This window comes from Nilaparvata lugens, chromosome 12 (genome assembly GCF_014356525.2).
Source record: "Nilaparvata lugens isolate BPH chromosome 12, ASM1435652v1, whole genome shotgun sequence".
Lineage (NCBI taxonomy): Eukaryota > Metazoa > Arthropoda > Insecta > Hemiptera > Delphacidae > Nilaparvata > Nilaparvata lugens.
The window spans coordinates 237,693-256,351 of record NC_052515.1 but is presented as its reverse complement, the minus strand read 5'-3'; the positions used below and the strand labels follow the sequence as shown (position 1 = coordinate 256,351).

At 33.4% G+C, this 18,659-nt stretch overlaps 1 protein-coding gene across 1 annotated transcript; it reads left to right on the top strand.

Moving 5' to 3' along the window:
• Positions 1 to 887: 887 nt before the first annotated feature.
• On the top strand, positions 888 to 17,825 carry LOC111060670. The gene is made up of 6 exons (XM_039438589.1): positions 888 to 1,133; positions 4,568 to 4,650; positions 8,803 to 8,953; positions 11,378 to 11,537; positions 13,392 to 13,440; positions 17,751 to 17,825. The coding sequence occupies exons 1-6, from the start codon at positions 951 to 953 to the stop codon at positions 17,794 to 17,796; spliced, it is 672 nt and encodes a 223-aa protein (XP_039294523.1). The 5' UTR covers positions 888 to 950; the 3' UTR covers positions 17,797 to 17,825.
• Positions 17,826 to 18,659: the final 834 nt, after the last annotated feature.

Sequence of the window (18,659 nt, the reverse complement as noted above, 5' to 3'; positions counted from 1 at the left end):
AACTGTAAGAGAAGGTTTTCAAGTTTTTGTCGGAATACTGTTAAAGGCAAGTTACTGGCTGAGTCTGGCAGAATATTAAAAAGTTTCAAGGATACATGATTAGGACTAGTTTATACTTTTTTCAGTCTTGTGTCTCTTATTTTAGTCTTATTTCGTGTATTATGGCTGTGGATGTCAACTCTGCATCTATATGATCCTACATCCTTCTTTACTTGAAGTAGGAGTTTGAAAGCTACCATACTGTAAACTGTCATAACTTTTTCTTTTATAGATAATGGCCTGCAATGCTCCAAATTCGCTGCACCTGATATAATTCCTATAGCCTTTTTCTGTAGTAAGAACACTCTTTGAACATCTGGGACACAACCCCACAAGACCAATCCCTACATAAAGACCCTCTGAAAAAAGCGAAATAGCACATTCTTAAATAGTGTGCGGGTACACAATCCCTGAGCCTTCGAAGAAGGTATATAACCCTACTAAGTTTGGAGCAGACACTTTCTATACGAGGTATCTATGTGAGTTTATAATCTAGTGTAATGCCAAAAAGCTTAGCAATTTTTGCACTTTGACTGATCTGTCTAAAACCAAGCACTAGCTTCTGGGTCTTGGTTGTATTCAAAAATAAACGGTTTGCCCTAAACCAGGCTTCTGCCTCACCCTGACATCTGGACATCTTTTGTTCAAGAGCCCTGAGATCCACATCAGCAGTACCTAATGATGAATCATCAGCATAGCATACCACCTTGGATCGAATGCTGAACCCAATATCGTTCATCATAACCAGAAAAAGTACAGGCCCAAGAATGGACCCCTGAGGAACGCCATAACCGACCTATACCATCTTCTTATGCGATCTCTTCTCTATAATAATAATTATAATCTAGCTTTCTATTATCTTCAGTATAGAAATCTTAATAATATTGTAGATTTAATCCATTAGAATCGTTATGCTCATTCACAGACTGTTTTCTGACGAGGCTATTGTGGAAGAAGGCTATTCTTACATCCAGCTGTTGGCTTACTATGATATAAAAAAACGTTTAAAGGAACGAGTAGGTGGGAATGGCAAGACCAGTGATAGAGTTCCACGCATAACCACGTACCTGCCAAAAGGAGAAACCAAAGTAGAGGTATTGAAACAAAATTGAATATCAAGTAGTTTCAACTCTGCAAGAGTCTTTTCCAAATGTTTAAAATGAAGGTGGGATGGTGATATAACCTATAGTGTGGTCCACGTTATAATGGCAGTGTTTGATTAGCAATGGTATTGTTATCCTTGTCTATCATTCAACAGAGCGGATAGCGCTATCTCTCTCTCGCTTTGCTCTTTTGCCTGATCGGCTTTTAACAATGTGGAATTAATAATTAGTTAACAAAATATTTCATCTTAATTATGAAAATTCATTATGAAATTATTCGAAAATATAATTAATTTATAATTAATTGCTTAGTTAAATATAATCATTGATTATTTTAAACGAGAATGAACAGTTAATATTACAGCAATAAACCTGTATCTGCTACCGTCTATAGAAGGCATTGACAATACAGAGAGGTTCAGCAACGTTGTTCTCTTATCTTTCTCCACTGCCATTATAACGTGGCCCTACTATAAAAAATATCACGTTTTTCGAAAAATATCTCGTTTCCCGGTCTTATGGATATGAAAGAGGGCTCGATTCCTGTTGTGGGCACAGTTTTTTTGGGCAGTTTCATTCAGCAATTTCTTCTGTTACTATTTAGTTCTTCAGTAAATATTTGCAGTGACAGAAGTCCTTATATAGAGTGAGAAGCCCTTATATAATAGAAGTATAATCCAATTCAAATATACTATTTGTCATTTTTCGAACAAGAAATAATAGATGAATAGAAGTCCTTATATGGTCCTTGAATGGAAGTCATTATATCAGTTCTAGATATCAGTATCTAGTATCTAGATAATATGCTTCAGTCATTCCCAGATGAAAATGGAAAGTATAGTCCATGTAGATTGTAGTTTTTGATAGAGGATGAGATTTCCAATACGAATTGAATGATTAGCTCTTTTTTTTGACGTTTTTGGAATCTTTATGAGCGCTCAAAGATGAAAATAGTTATTGTGCAACTAGTGCGCAAAGTGACAGTTTGCTGCACCGAAAGAAACGTTTATGCACGAGCTGTAGGCGAATACGGAATAAAGGTTTCTTGAGTGCAGCAAACAAACTTTGCGCACATATTTCACATTAAGTTTTTCCTACAGTTACCATTGAATTTGAAAAGTAATTAATTATGGGTAAAATTCCCTGAAATCCACCAAATGTTTTTCTGTGTAATTTTATTATTAATAATTTATTTCATTTATAAGACCTTAATTTATTTGAAATATAATAATAATAATTCAATTATAATGATTGGTAATTCAATTGAAAATCAATTTCAATAAATAATTGAAATAAACCAATTAATTGGCAAATGTAAATTATTTTCAATTTCTAAATAATTTATCAACTAATCAATTTTTAAATGAAAAATATATAATTTAAAATAATGAATGATAAATAAATTTCAAAATGTATAATTGAATATATTTCGATATTTTATATTTAGTATTGGTATTTATAATAATATCAATTTATTTATTTATCATTTATTGAATCATTAAATTGGTTTATTAATTATTCTATCATTAATTTTCATTTCAATATTTGATATTTTTATAAATTATATTATTTCAAATAATAAGAAAATAAGTAAATCTATTTATTATTAATTCATCAATAATAATTCAAACAATTTCAATTTCCAATTTTAATAATTTATTTTAAATATTGAGTTTGTCAAAATTACATGAATAATTGTTATTGAAATTGAAAATTCTCAGCAAAAGTTCTCATTTTTATAATTATACAAAAATCAGAAAAGAATACAGATAGAACAAATTCTCACTCAAAATACACAGTCAACAATGTTGATAGCTGATTGGGATGTCTGAACCGACAATCGCACGACCTAGTGGAAAGAATTGTACCTAACTTCGTTTCATCCAGCTAAAAACAGGATTCAGATATATAGACTTATGGTTAACTTACCGAAAAATACTATAAGTGAACTAAAAAATATTTATGAAATAACATAGACAACAGAAAATATTTTATTGTAGTATATTCCAATGTTATTCTATTAATTTTATTTACATGGATTTCGAATGGTAATTATTTAACCTCAAAATTCGAATTTCATAATGTGTGTTTGCTACATTTCTCATTGCTTGGAGTTGAAATAATTATTACTGTCAATAGAAAAGAAACATTATTCATCATTAAATGATGAGAAGTTATTATTTAATTATGATTTAGATAAACATTATTATTGTTTTGGACTTCTAGATTGGGATTTTATCATAAATATGTAGCCATACAGTCATTGATTATTCTTATCTAACCACAGACATTGTTACCAACTTAATTTTGATTCTCCTGCACTGGTGCTCCATATAACCTACTAACTATTTTGCGTTGTCATGCTGCAAATCTTGAGTACGGTACGCAAAGTGATACCTTGCACACTAGAGTGGAAAAGTGATTCTTTGCGGCCTGCATTATTATTTAATTATGATTTAGATAAACATTATTATTGTTTTGGATTTCTAGATTTAGATTTTATCATAAATATGTAGCCATACAGCCATTGATTATTCTTATCTAACCACAGACATTGTTACCAACTTAATTTTGATTCTCCTGCACTGGTGCTCCATATAACCTACTAACTATTTTGCGTTGTCATGCTGCAAATCTAGAGTATGCAAAGTGATACCTTGCACACTAGAGTGGAAAAGTGATTCTTTGCGGCCTGCATTATTATTTAATTATGATTTAGATAAACATTATTATTGTTTTGGATTTCTAGATTTAGATTTTATCATAAATATGTAGCCATACAGCCATTGATTATTCTTATCTAACCACAGACATTGTTACCACTTAATTTTGATTCTCCTGCACTGGTGCTCCATATAACCTACTAACTATTTTGCGTTGTCATGCTGCAAATCTTGAGTACGCAAAGTGATACTTTGCACACTAGAGTGGAAAAGTGACTCTTTGCAGCCTGCATTATTATTTAATTATGATTTAGATAAACATTATTATTGTTTTGGATTTCTAGATTTAGATTTTATCATAAATATGTAGCCATACAGTCATTGATTATTCTTATCTAACCACAGACATTGTTACCAACTTAATTTTGATTCTCCTGCACTGGTGCTCCATATAACCTGCAATCTACTCAGTGGACAAATGGTCACTTTTCAAGGTATCTTTAGGAAAAGTTACATTCGTCGAGCTTAAAGCCAATTTCAAACAGTTTGAACGCTCATATTTAATACATCACAAACAAATTATTAGAATCTGATTCTATTTTTTTTTATACTGGAGCCCTTTAGTCGCAAAAGCTGTTGACAAAATGCGTTAGTCTCAAAGTTCCTAGTACCATTATCTTTCTATTTTGTGATTTATGATTTTTTCAATATTCAATGAGCTTGTACATGACATAAATTGATATTTTCCCAATTCAATTCCAGATGATGGGATTCCAATTCAGAGTGCTACGCATATATGACGATTGGGAAGAAGAAATGATTATACCAGAACAAGATGAAACTGAGTATGCATTGAATAATAATGATAATGATGATGATAATCTCGTATTGTTTTCGCTAACCTAATGAATAAATAAATAGATAATAATGAGTGATCCAATCGATACACAACTCTGTTTTTTATCAAATAATATTTTAACGAAAAATGTACTTCACTGGAGGCCATAAAGTTTCTGTGGGTAGCAGAGGAAAACTTTCCTGTAGTGGGGTGCACGATATAATGGCGGTGGAGAAAGATGGGAGACAACAGTGTTGCTGATTCTCTTCCTTGCCACTGCCTTCTATAGAAGATAGCTGATACAAGTTTGTCTGATGCTATCCATTCTTGTTAAAAATATCAATTGAGGAATTTGATAATATTACACCTGTTAATCCTCCAATAGTGAAAAGTAAAATGAATCCTAATGATCAAATTATTTGGGGGGGAAAATTCATTTTGGAACCGTAAATCGTTGCGATTCAGCTAAAAATTTTAATTCTAGTGGGGACCTCAATAATTATAGTAGCTGACGTAAAATAGGCTCGGGTATCAATATCTATACCTACAGTAAATATATGGTGAGCTCAAACAATAAAACCTATATGATCAATAATATTTTATTCGTCAAGAAGAAATAGATTTCAATGCTTCAAAAATAAATTTTAATAATTGGAATAAAATATTATATTTCCATTGCAAAGCTAGAAAAGGATAGTGCTTTCTGCTTTGTAGAATGATAGAAAAGGATAGAAACACCAATGTTAGTCAAATACTGCCATTATAACGTGGACCTCACCATGAACTTTCTTATTTTTGGGGACAACAACTTTATGGTCTGAAAACAATCCTTACACAGTTGACCCACTGAAGCAGAGATCAAATATTTCTATTATTGGAAAAATGAGTGTATTGCACGAAAATCACAATTATAACGTTTTTGAAGGGCACTCAAATTCAATTTTATTCTGGACAATAAATTATTATCACTGGGTTGTGAGATAATCGGATCACCCTGTATTGCATGTAAAACATTCAAGTTACAAAATATCCAAAATAAGATTGGTTCAGGCAATAAATGCTCGGAATAGGGTAGAGAGGAAAAAGCTTGGAAGACCTCACAGCTCTGTTAAGGGTTGTAAGGAGGTGAACATGTAGCGGTGGGAAAGAAAATTATAGAAAAATGAAACGAAAAGAATATTTAACACTATAATATTATGATAACATTGGGCTATTTCAAATTAAGAATATATTTTTAAAAAATCAGTTACACATGAAAACTAACTTCTTAGATTATCAAATAAAGAAATATGATTTCATCAGAAGAATTTAAAGGCTACTCGCTTGCCATCAAGAATTCTATTTTCATGGTAATAGAATGAAATGAATCTTAAAAAAGCAGCTACCTAATGATATCCCCCTCAGTTTGGGATCCACTGATAGACACGACCTTACAAATTGAAATAAAATATCAAATAATTATCTGAACTAATTAATCGGTTCAAACTGGTCTTCTAATAATAGAAAAATTATTTTTAAACTGCACGAACTGCGACAGAAAAACTGTATTATAAAAAACAAGCCCATCCTCTTCACTAGATCAAAGGGCCTTAATATGACTCCTATCAAACGAACTCTATCAATGCCAATGCCAAACATGTAAGTTACCACCAGAATACAATAATATTTCCTATCTATCGTTCAAGCGCACAATAATTGTTATTCAAATATAGAGAAAGATACTACAGAACAAACAAATAAACAATTTTTCTGTCAATGACAAGTGAAATACTATTCATTGGATTATAATTTGAAACTCTAAAATTCTTATCAATATGAGATAATAGTTATTTATGTATTAAGAGCGTAAAACGCGATGCCTAGCAGAGTGTGGTAATTTGGACAAGAGTGATAAAGAAGCTTTCCACTCAAATTACATACAAAAAATTTTCTGCATTATTTGATTTCAATACAATAAACAATTTTTTTATAATTTATCCAATTATTTTGATAAATCAATGTAATAATAATTGAATGATACAATTCAATTATTCTATCTAATCATAATGATTTATTATCAGAATACAATAAAACAATAATTAGTATCATCTGCAAAAAAGTTTGGTATGATCGTGATTCGAAACTGGGACCTTCAGCATGAGAGTCAACGCCCCAGCTGGCTTTGCTGACTATTGTATCCTAAGGACTTGACTGTCATACAACAAATTAAAGCTCACATAATTTCCCACAATAATCATTGCACATCTTTTTCTATATCTCCTCTAGTTTTTTGAGATATACGCTCTTGAAGACGTGACATTTTTGAAAAAACACGTTTTTCACCAATTTTTTTCTATTTTGGTTCTTACAACATTTGAAAAACGATGGTAAAAATCCATGTTGATGATGAACTTATAGAGCATTGAATTCTCTTCAATTAATGATGGTAAAATTTTCATTGCTGAAACAAGTGTCAATTCAGCGGTTCCAAACCTTCAACAGAGGGGATAATGATGCGCACTTCTGCTATGCTCACCTACTAACTAGTCCAAATCAAGCTGCAAAGTCAAAAATTGTGTCACAGACACTCCCTTCAAATGTCATTGTCAAACGATCAATTGTTGCAGCTATGAAAATTTCACCTCCTACATTGAAGCTGCTATAACAATGAAAGAAAAACTTGGAATAGTGAAATAATGTATCATTTCAAAGAGAATTAAATGCTCTACAAACCCACGATAAGCATCAGTTTTTATGATGCATTGTTGGAGAGTTATAATCCCTGAAAGAGCAAAACATTGGATAAAAACCTGTTATTTTAACAATTACACACCTCTAAGAGCGAATATCTCGGGTACTGTTGGGAATATCAAAAACAAAAATATCATTGAACAAAAAGTGTAGAGAACTTATCAAGCTTCATTTTTGAATAGTTAGTTATATCGGTTGAACGCATTGTTCTCAATATATGAGCGTGGAAGCAAAACGCAACATTTGAACCACCTTCACCCCCTTAGCACATGAGTTAGAAATGGGGACTTTTGATATGTTCTCCTCCCAACTAGTCTCAACAAAGCTGCAAAGTCAAAAATTTTGTTTGAAACATTCCCTCCAAATTCCTTTGTCAATTTGTCTATTGTTGCAAAAATGGAGATTTCACACTCAACACAAAAGCTATAAATGTGTAAAATTATACATCAAATTGAGGAGAATTAAATGCTCTATAAGCTCATAATAAACATGGATTTTCTCCATAGATTTTTAAAGAGTTATAAGAGCAAAAATATAAAAACATTGGTGACAAACGTGTTTTTTTTTTCAAAAATGTCACACCTTCAAGAGCAGATATCTCGAAAACTAGAGGAGATATAGAAAAAGTTGTAGAATGGATTATGTAGGAAACTATGTAAGCTCTAATTTGTTATATGACAGTCAAGTCCTTAGGATACATAGTTTTCAAGTTGTAAGCGAGAAACCAAAAGATGGTACCTTTAAACCACCACCACCCCATTAGCACGGTGGGTAGCGGTGGGGACTTTTCATATGTTTATCTACTTACTACCCTAAACAGAACTGCGGGGTCAAAAATTGTTTCCCCAACTTTTCCCTCTATAACCTTTCCTTGACTGGACTACTTCACGAGCGGTTGTAGAAAAAATATTATTATAATATGTTCCATATGACCAGGTGACAAGCATAACAAAAAGTTTCCAGCTTCACCCCTTGTGCAAAAGGGGTGAGGATGGTTCAATTTTTGATTTCTTGCATGAATATCGAAAATTCCATACAAAAAAAGTAAATTCGTATTATTTTTGGTGATGGGGAGTCCCTTGCAGGAAGGTCCCACTTCGCCTGAATATATAATTTAAGCCGTCAATGGGCCGGCGTTATACTTCAGCCGGGACCGACTAAAACGTATCCATTTCCCAATAGCACATTTCCATACAAAATTGTAGCTTACATAATCTCCTACAATATTCATCCCAAGACTTTCAGTTTTCGAAATATCCGCTCTTGAAGGTTTGACATATCTATGAAAAACAAATCTCGTTTGCAACCAATTTTATGCTCTCATAACTCTTGTTCATTATTGGTTGCATCCTATTAAAAATATGATTTGATTTTTGGTTCATTGTGTTTTTTGGTTTAATTTTGTTTATTGGCTTTTGTTTCTTGTAAGCTGTCTGCTAATCGACTGGAAAGAAGGCTATCCGACGTACGTTCCCAGAATAGTTGAATATGTCGATGGCAGGCAATATGATTTCGATGTCTTCGACCTGCACAGAACTTTCGATGTCGAAACATACCTGGTGATCTGTCAAAGCGTGGAGGTAAATCAATCAATCAATCAATCAATTAACACAATCAATAAACACAAGAAACACAACAGAAATCAAAATAGAAAACAACACAATAAAAAATAAAATTTTTAAATTGAATTGATTAATTTTGGAATGAAAAAATATTGATGGAGTTCGCTAAGATGAATCAGACTGTAAATAACGGAAACAGTTAAAATGCATGCAACCTTATAAATAAAGAGAACATCCAAGATAACTTCAACAGTACCAAGTCTAAAGTGAGATCCTCGTTATAATGGCAGTATTAGATCAACATTGGGGTAGTTATCCTTGTCTATCACTCGACAAAGCGGATAGCACTGTCCTTTTCTAGCTCTGCAACGTTGTCGGATCGTTTTTTATCAATGTGGAAGATTATTAATAAACAAAATATTTTTCCTCAATCATGAAAAGAATGTATTATTTGTTCATTGGAAAATATATTTCCTCGACGAATCAAATTAATATAATTGATCAATTTCAAAAAGAATGAACAGTTATATCACATCAGTGATATCCTCTATAATAGGCCGTGGAAAGGTAGAACATTGGCAACACTTTCCTCCTATCTTTCTTCCCTGCCATTATAACGTGGACCTAACTATATAGTTGTAAAACACACGGTAATCTATGAGCATTTATACAACCGCTTTCTATAATAATTATTTCAACATTGTATTGGCAAATAATTTTTGGATATTAGCTCTCATCGAATTTTAATCTTGCTGTTGACCCTTTTGTCAATATTTGCAGTAGCAGAAGTCTTCTGGGTGGTTCATAGCATTGCATTCAGGATTTTCTCATGATTATTCATCGATTAGCATCTAATAACAGTGTTACAGTATGGTATCATTGTCTGGGGAGGGGTGTCATCTGCTAGCCTGGAGCCTCTCTCGGTTACCCAGCGCACCATTATAAAAAAATTCTTAAAAAAGAACCCAGATATCCCACTTCGCTGTTGCTCTCGGACTTCCCTGTGCTCAATTAAACACTTCTCACATATATCAGGAAACACAAAATAGAACTACTCAGCAATATTCAACATAACTATCAAACTCGACACAGAAATAACCATGGATATTCAACACCTCAATTATATCACGGAATAGAACTTAGGTCTCCTCACTATCTAGCACAAATCGTCTATAGAAATGTGTCCAATAATATGAGGGAGGCTGAGAGCTGGAGCGATGTGGTGTATGAAAGGAAGCTGTTTAAATGGTTGATTGGCATAGGTTGGGCTGGTACCAAGCATGAACTTACTCCATTCCTATGCTTCTTAGATCTCTACAATTTCATAAATAAATTTTTACAGTCTTGAGTCCTCTTGCTCTTTTTTTAGCTCTCTCTTTCCATTTAAGCACTCTTCACAAATGATTACAAAAACAGTGGTAGGGAAGTGCAATAGTCTGTAGATTGCACTCTATCATATAGCATATAATAATGTTAGGTTATCTTAGTATTATGAATATATATATTATTTTTTTGCTCATAACTATTTCAAACTTAATTTACTTTTTGTTATTAGCTTGCTCATAGGAACTCTCCCCCATTCACAGACGTATAGTCTTCTTGGGGGATTCCACTTTTCAATAATGTTACAATTTTAAACAAAATAGTAAAGTAATTTATCTTTATATTTATTTTCATTGTAACTTATCAATATTGTACAAATTTGTAATTTTATGGAAATAAATTGAATTGAATTGAAAAAAAGTGGAATATCGGGGACCGATCCTCGCAGTGGAGTGCAGAAGCATAAAAAATGTATCACGAAAGAAGAAATTATAATAACATTCATACAGAGATGTTCTATCTAATCACAGTAAATTGAGATTAATTCCCAGAGGAATGCAAAAATTTCCCTCACAAAGACCCAGTTGCACAGAAGCTGGTTAAATTCTAATCCTGATTAACTTAACATGAACCAAATCAAAGAAGACCATTTCAAAAAGATGGATTTACTGGAATTAATCAAGATTGGAAATAACCCAGCTTTTTTGCAACCAGCACTAAGTACCTGATTGGATGATTACAAAAGTTCGCCAGCTGAGTCATAATTTTGACACAGTCCCACACACATGAACTCGCTCACTCACTTCCATCACCAACAGACAACGAAATAATTATTATCAGCTATTTTTCCAAGGATGAATAATAATTATCCTTTTGATGGCCTTCAGCGAGTTTTTCCAGGGATGAGACCAAGTGCAATCGAATCTTCAAATTATAAATCTACTAAGTTCTGAATTTCGTGTGAATCGTTAGAGCCGTTTTCGAGATCCGGTGAAATACAAACATATAAACATCCAAACATCTATTATCTAAACATATAAACAGAAGTTGCTCGTTTAATAGTATAGGATATACATCTGTATAATTATTCTGATGAGAGTAATTTTCTCTTTTCGACAGAAAGAATATGTGGATATTCTACAATATTTGAAGGTGATACAACCTCTTAATGCCGTTATGTTCTCTGGCAGTGTTAAGTTCCAAGAATCTGACAGTGGAGATAAAGAAATACTTGTTCGTACTTTCATCGATATGAAAACAAAGAAACTTGTGAAGTATGGTGAGTATGAATTGATAACTACAATCTCTTTCTCATGCACTTCATATGTTATCCTGTTATATCCTGAAAAAGGAAGAAGGAGAGAGTCGTTGAATCCGTTGGTCAATGAACTCGATCCGTGTAGAGCTGGATTTGCACACAGCTCTGACAATAAACCATGGAGAAAAGAATATATTATATACTAATATATTATTATTAACTAGTAGTTCTGTGAACAGTAGACCTCACGCAGTTTTCTCATCCACAAGTATCTGATGTCACCTGTTCTAGTTAATTCATAATTGATCAAGCGAAGTGAGGTCTAAGATTCAAGTCGACGGTTTTGCATTTCTCTTTATGTTTATATGCTCCGCATTTACAGCGAGACGCAGCAATAGATTTTCATGAAATTTTACAGGTATGTTCCTTTTTGAATTTCGCGTCGACGTATACATAAGGTTTTTTGAAATCTTGCATTTAAGGATAATACAAAAGGAAAAGGAGTCTCCTTCGAACGCCAATATTACCGTAAAAATCTGACTTTAGAATTATTCATCATAAATCAGCTGTCGAGTGGATTATTAAATGCATGCAATTAATATCTCAATGTAAATAAGTAAAAGGTCAGCTGTCGTGTGGACTATCAATTGCAAGCAGTGAGGCATGCAATATTGATAACTCGAAGTAGCTTATTATTTTCCTCCCTTTCTTTCTCTCTGCTTTCAACTTGGTAAGCTTTTGATGATAGCATAGTTGTTTACAACAATTTATTAGCATTGTAATGCTAATAATTATAATTAATATTAATAATTATTGTCGATACAACAACCCAAACAGCCATTAGTTGTTTACACATCGATATCTCGCCGACACGTCATGACAGGACATAATTCACTCTGATGGACAGTATTAGAGGAGGCTTTGGTTTTCAACTGCGCGAGGTCTACTGTTCACAGAACTACTATTCTTTAATAACTGTTATTTGTATTCTCCAAGATCAAAAACTCACTTATGTTAATAAACTCAGTTCATGTTTGAATTTCTATCCCATATGATAATTTATCTAGTGCCGTGATAATCATTCCATATTTATCATAAAATTAATTTTCAACGATTTTAAAATTAATTTCCTTCCATCAAGAATATGATAATTCCTTCAGCATTATTTAGTTCATTTAATTATTTTTTATTTTATTATCAATCACCTATGGAATTTGTTTTTCAAATGTGAGGATATTGATACTGATGGGCAGGCATCATAAAAATATTGAAACCCTACCTTATAGAAATAGACACGGCCAGACATCTGTGTAATGCATGCAATGAATAACCCACTTGTCAGCTGAGTGATTATGAATAATTGTATAGTCTGATTAATCCTATCTTCAAAGTACATTATATATAATAAATAGTGATATCAGAGTATGGAGGAATTCCTTTTCTTTTCATATTATCCTTAAAATGCGTAATTTCAAAAAACCTTGTGTAGCCTATACATCGACGCGCAGTTGAAAAAATTCCTGCCAAAACCTCATAGAATTCTATCAATGCGTTTGGCCGTAATTGTGTTACATACAGACAGACAAAAGAAAATCCGAGTTGAAACATAGAACTCACTACGTTCGGTCAACCAGACCTGTAAAAAGGTGCAAAGAATACGTGTTCAAAGTTTGAAGCTGATTGATCAATTCTTTCTTAATTTATTGTAGAACATAGAAATAGACGGACAACGTCTTTGCCTTGAGTGAGTCAAAAGTAAGAACTTGCTAACGCTTGTTCAAACAACAGTAAGAACACACTGACACTTGTTCAATTATACCTAGTAGCCCATAGTTTTTCGATGATGAAAAAAATAACTGGTCTTTTGTTTTGCAGTTGGTAAAAGTTTTAAAATGGATGAACCCAACGAGGCAGATGTTAAAAGGTAGGCCTAAGATACTAATAATTACTAATAATCTAATCTCCACTTAAGAATAAAGCACTCACATCATCCTCGGTGATGTATGCACTCAACTATATAGTGAGGTCCACGTTATGATGGCAGTGAAGAAAGATAGGAGAAAAACGTTGCCAAGTCTCTCCATTTTGCCACTGAGTGTACACAGCTGTTACTCAATTCATCCCATGAAATTTGATCTGATAATAATTATCATTTCCTTGATAAAATGATCAATTTGATGTCAAATTAATCAAGAATATATTTTTTTCATAATTTGATTCAAAAATTTGCTTCCATAACTGAGATTAGATTTTATTTTTATACAAACCTGAAATGGCGGCTAATTTAAAAAACTGTGATAAATCAATCTGAATTTCAAAACAACAGAAATTAAGTTGTTCGGTAGGTATTCTATTCTAATTTCTCCTAAAAATAATAGAAAAATAGAAATCCCATTGGAAATAAGTAAATTCAATGGGAATAATTCTGAAATAACCTTTCAATATTATTTATGCCGGTACGAGTAGGTCTAACCTATACGAGTAGGCTAACTGAAGTCTAGGATGGTTAGTTAACAACTTTAAAAATGTCATTTCAGGTATTTTAATATGTGTTTCTCATATGGTAATGTCTAAAAATTATTTGATTGTTCCAAAAATACATTTTGAATCTATTATACGACTTGTGTACTGAAGTATTTTGATAGGATGAAGAAAAATATGGTCTGCTATCTCTTCATAGTTAATGATTTAATAGAATCAACAGTTGCCAACAGTTTGCAATTGGAATAATCACATTTTCTCAAATTTCGAGCTTATTTTCAATTTTAGGTGAAAATGTTACTGAACATTATTAATTGTAGATTTTTATGCTCAATCTTTTTCTCTTGGAATTTTTTGTTTAAATTGTATCTGAAGCCTGATAATTGGTGATCTGAAATCAAACTATGCATAGATGGGGCGGAGCTCCTGGAATTTCTTACAGATATGGGACTTGTGGCAGTTGATAGAGCTTATCAATGACTATTTTAAGTATAAATTTGTTAAAAATCGTTGGAGCCGTTTTCGAGAAAATCGCATAAAACCCTGTTTTTGACAACATTTTCAACATTTCATCCGCCATCTTGAATTGCATTGGATCGAAATTGTTCGTTTCGGATCCTTATATTGTAAGTACCTGAAGTTCCAAATTTCAAGTCATTCCGTTAATATTGGGAGATGAGATATCGTGTACACACACACACACACACACACACACACACACACACACACACACACACACACACACACACACACACACTTATGGAAGCTTTTGAGCTCTGAATTTTTAAAAATTTCGAACATGTGATATATGAGAATAATAAGATCTAATTTGAACATGATCCAATAAAGTATTAAAAAGTTGATTCGATTATTAGAGTAACATTTCCGAATAAAGGGCCGCCATCTTAAAATGGGAATGAATTTAAAAATTTTGAATAAATACGTTTCTGCGCCTTGTTTCAAAGTACTTGTATACCAAATTTTTATCCAAATTGGTTCATAATTGCGACTGTAACTGAGGTAAAACAAACAGACAAACGCCGATCGACTTGAAACATAGAATTCGCTTTGCTCATTCAAATATATTCACTTTACGAATAAAATATAATTGATTATTTTGAACAAGGTTGAACTGTTAATACTAGTAGCTCTGCGAACAGTAGACCTCGCTCATGAATAGCCTACAACTTTCAAACTAATGAGAAGGGCCATTAAGAAAGTACAGTATATTGTGAAGATTTATCCATGTCATCTATTATTTTCTCCATTGAAAGTGCTAAATACATTGTTTCCAGGGACACCGGACTTATAAATGTCTCTCAAGAAGGTACCTTCATATCGTCCACATATTTTCAATATTACAAATTTTCTAACAAATAATTATAAGAAATCGGTCAACTGACAGAAAAATGGAATATGCAGTAGGCAATTTTGACGATGAATCGTCTCACAGACGATAGTGAGATGGAAAATGATTCTTAATAAGATGGGTTTGTTGGTGACAATGACAGGAGGCTGCTAATAATGTTTTTCATGGAAGGTGGATTCAATGTTATGGCGGCTTGTTATGCCTATGCAGTATGTTTATGCTCACAGGTCGGTTTCCAATCTCATACTAAAACGAAAACAAGAGCTAACTAAGCTGTGATGTCTCCGGCCGGTTCCGTAGGTCTAGAAACTATTCATCTATGAAACAGGGAGATATCGTGTTGAAAAGGGAAGAAATGGTGCAATCAAGTGAGAAGTTTTCTTAAATTAATAAATACAGTATGATTTGGAGCGGCTCAGACGTTTCAAGGTTCACCACTGACAATAATCTTGTCCTGTATAGATAACATTCCAACGATACCATTCATTCAATACAGCACATTTTAGAACGGCACAATTTATATTAAAACTGTAGGTCTTATCAGAAATCGTTACACATACGTTTCTGCGCCTTGTTTCAAAGAACTTGTATACCAAATTTCATCCAAATCGGACAATAACTGCGACTGTAACTGCGGTACAAACAAACAAACAGACAAAAGCCGATCCAGTCGAAACTAAGATCTCGGTCAACAAGGTTGAACCGTTAATATTACATCAGATAATATACTGGTATCAGCTATCCTCTATAGAAGGCGATAGCTACTAAGATACTTCCAGTTTATTTTAGTAACAGAAATATTTCCTCCAAAATCCACTGTCGTTCTAGTGGAAAAATAATACATGCCATCACATCTATATAATAAAAGAGAGTAGGGTTGTGTTTGTTCGCATCAAAACATGTCAACTTGTGGATTGCATACCGGAAAAACGGGAATGATTAAGATCTCCAAATTTTTAACATAGATTCTAAAAATATCAATGTCGTGCACCTGGAAGCCCAAATTTCAATTTTCCTTCTAGATTTTTCAGAATTAATGTTCAAATTCAACTATGCTACCGTACATGAAGTTCCATAGCCCAGAGTGTGTTTTTTTATGAGGAGGTTATAATGCTGTTACAAGACTTACATTTTCGAACAGCAGTGTAGTGCAATGGTTTAACGCTAGATTACGGAGTGATGGTTCCTGAGTTCGAATCCCCGATGCTTCCCAATTTTTTTGTTCTTAATTTTTTCCCTCAAAACGTAATATCAATTATTTTTTGAAGGAATTTGTTCTCATTACAATTGAACTTGGATTTTATGAAATAATTATTTTTAATGTAAAATTTTGCCACCAGTACAAATGAAATGGACATAGTCTTCATACTGTAGGCCTATCATTGGCCTTCGTTTGTAGCATTCGTGATGTAGGAAAATTATGTTTGACACATCATCACGTCTGAACTACTGGACTGATTGATTTGAAATTTTGCATAAAGATTCTTCATTAACCGAGCATGGTTATAGGCCTATTTTCAAATTTCAATTTTTTATTACGTCAAGTTTTCATTTTGCAGTTTCAAAATAGACCCTTGCGAAGCACGGGTTACCTACTGTCTGTAGCTTTCTGCTCATAAGCAGGTCCTTCTATATGGCAGCAGCCCTCCACTCTCTTCTATTCTCTGCCAGTCGCTTTGTTGTATAGTAGCTCATCCCCTCCTTGATGTCGTCCAACATTTTGTATCTTCTTCTTCCTCTTCCTCTTCTTCCCTGAATGGTCCCCTCCATGGCATCCACCAACAAGCATTGCCGTCTCATCCAATGTCCCAGCCATCTCCTCTTTCTTCCCTTTATCACATCCAGCAGACTCCTTCTTTCGCCAACCCTCCTCAACACCTCCTCGTTTGTAAGTTTATCCCTCCAACTGATCCCCTCCATCCTTCTCCATATCCACATTTCCAATGCCTCAAGCCTCCTCTTATTCTCCTTTCTCAGCGTCCAAGTTTCTGCACCATACAGTGCCACAATGCTGGAGCAGAAATCTCGAGTCATACATCTAAATGGAAGAAGAAATTACTGTATGTCCAGTTTTTTATATCCAGTTTAATTTTTCCGCTGATCAGTTAAAACTGATTAGTTAATCAGTTAAAACTTAAAACTTACCAGTTAAAACTGCCTTTAAGAAAGCAGACGGGGCCACTCCGGCCACTAATAAGGGTAATGAAGCGGATTGAGAGGACAATAGAGTGAGATAGTCGAGAGTTGCAGGATGAACCTTTTTGGATCAATAGTCCAGTGTACAGGTAGCACGGCCTTGTCTCCTTTCTTTAACCCAAACAGTCTAATTGAAATGGTGTCGATTGTTTCGTGAATATAACCTGGATTATTTAATTATTTTTCAGATCTCCTGCTCCTCCTCTGCAGTTCCATGCCAACAATCAGGAGTAGTTGCGTTTAACGGAGAAATGATTTCAAGTCGAAAAAAGATAGAAACCGATTCTCAATTCTCAGCTACAATTTATTTATACCTGCACAATTTGCACAATTTTTCATTCTTTACAATTTGCACAATTGCACAATTTTCTTGATTTTTCAATGGGTTTTCACTATCAGCCTTGTATTGTTTTTATTAATTTTAATGAAATTTGAGTGTTTTTGCTAGAGTAGAGAAGTGTGGTTTTTGGTAGTCTCAAAGATTGTAAAACATTAGAAATAAAGTTGTTTTGAGTTCTGACTTATCTCTTTTTCTTTTGACTTTGACACACGTGTATTGAGGAGGCATTAACTTGTCTTGAGTCATTATAATAAAGGAAAGGATGGGCTTATACACTTACGAGATAGGAAATTCACGAATGATGCATCATCACGTCTTAACTACTGGACTATTTGACTTGAAATTTTGCATATATAGATTTTTAATTTACCGAGGATGGTGTAGGCCTTATATATTTATAGAATCATCTATGTGGAATTCTGAAACTTTCAAATGAGGCTTACTCTCTCAATTTTTCATCATGCCTGCAAAATAAATACGTAATTTATGAACTCGGCGTTTCAGACTAGTCGGCTGATTGGGCTTAATCTCCGATTGGCAAATTGGGTTGGCTTATCAGTTTATAATCAGCCAATCGGAGAGCTTCCTGCCCTGCCGACTAGTCTGAGAACGCCTGAAGGAGCGCTTCTTGTGGCTTGGTTCTAAATCTAAACAGTATGTACTCTTTCTCACTTGACTTGGGAATTATCAATGCTAAAAACATTCATATTGAGAATTTTCACACTAAACGCGTGCACTTGCTGGTTAGTGTGAGCAG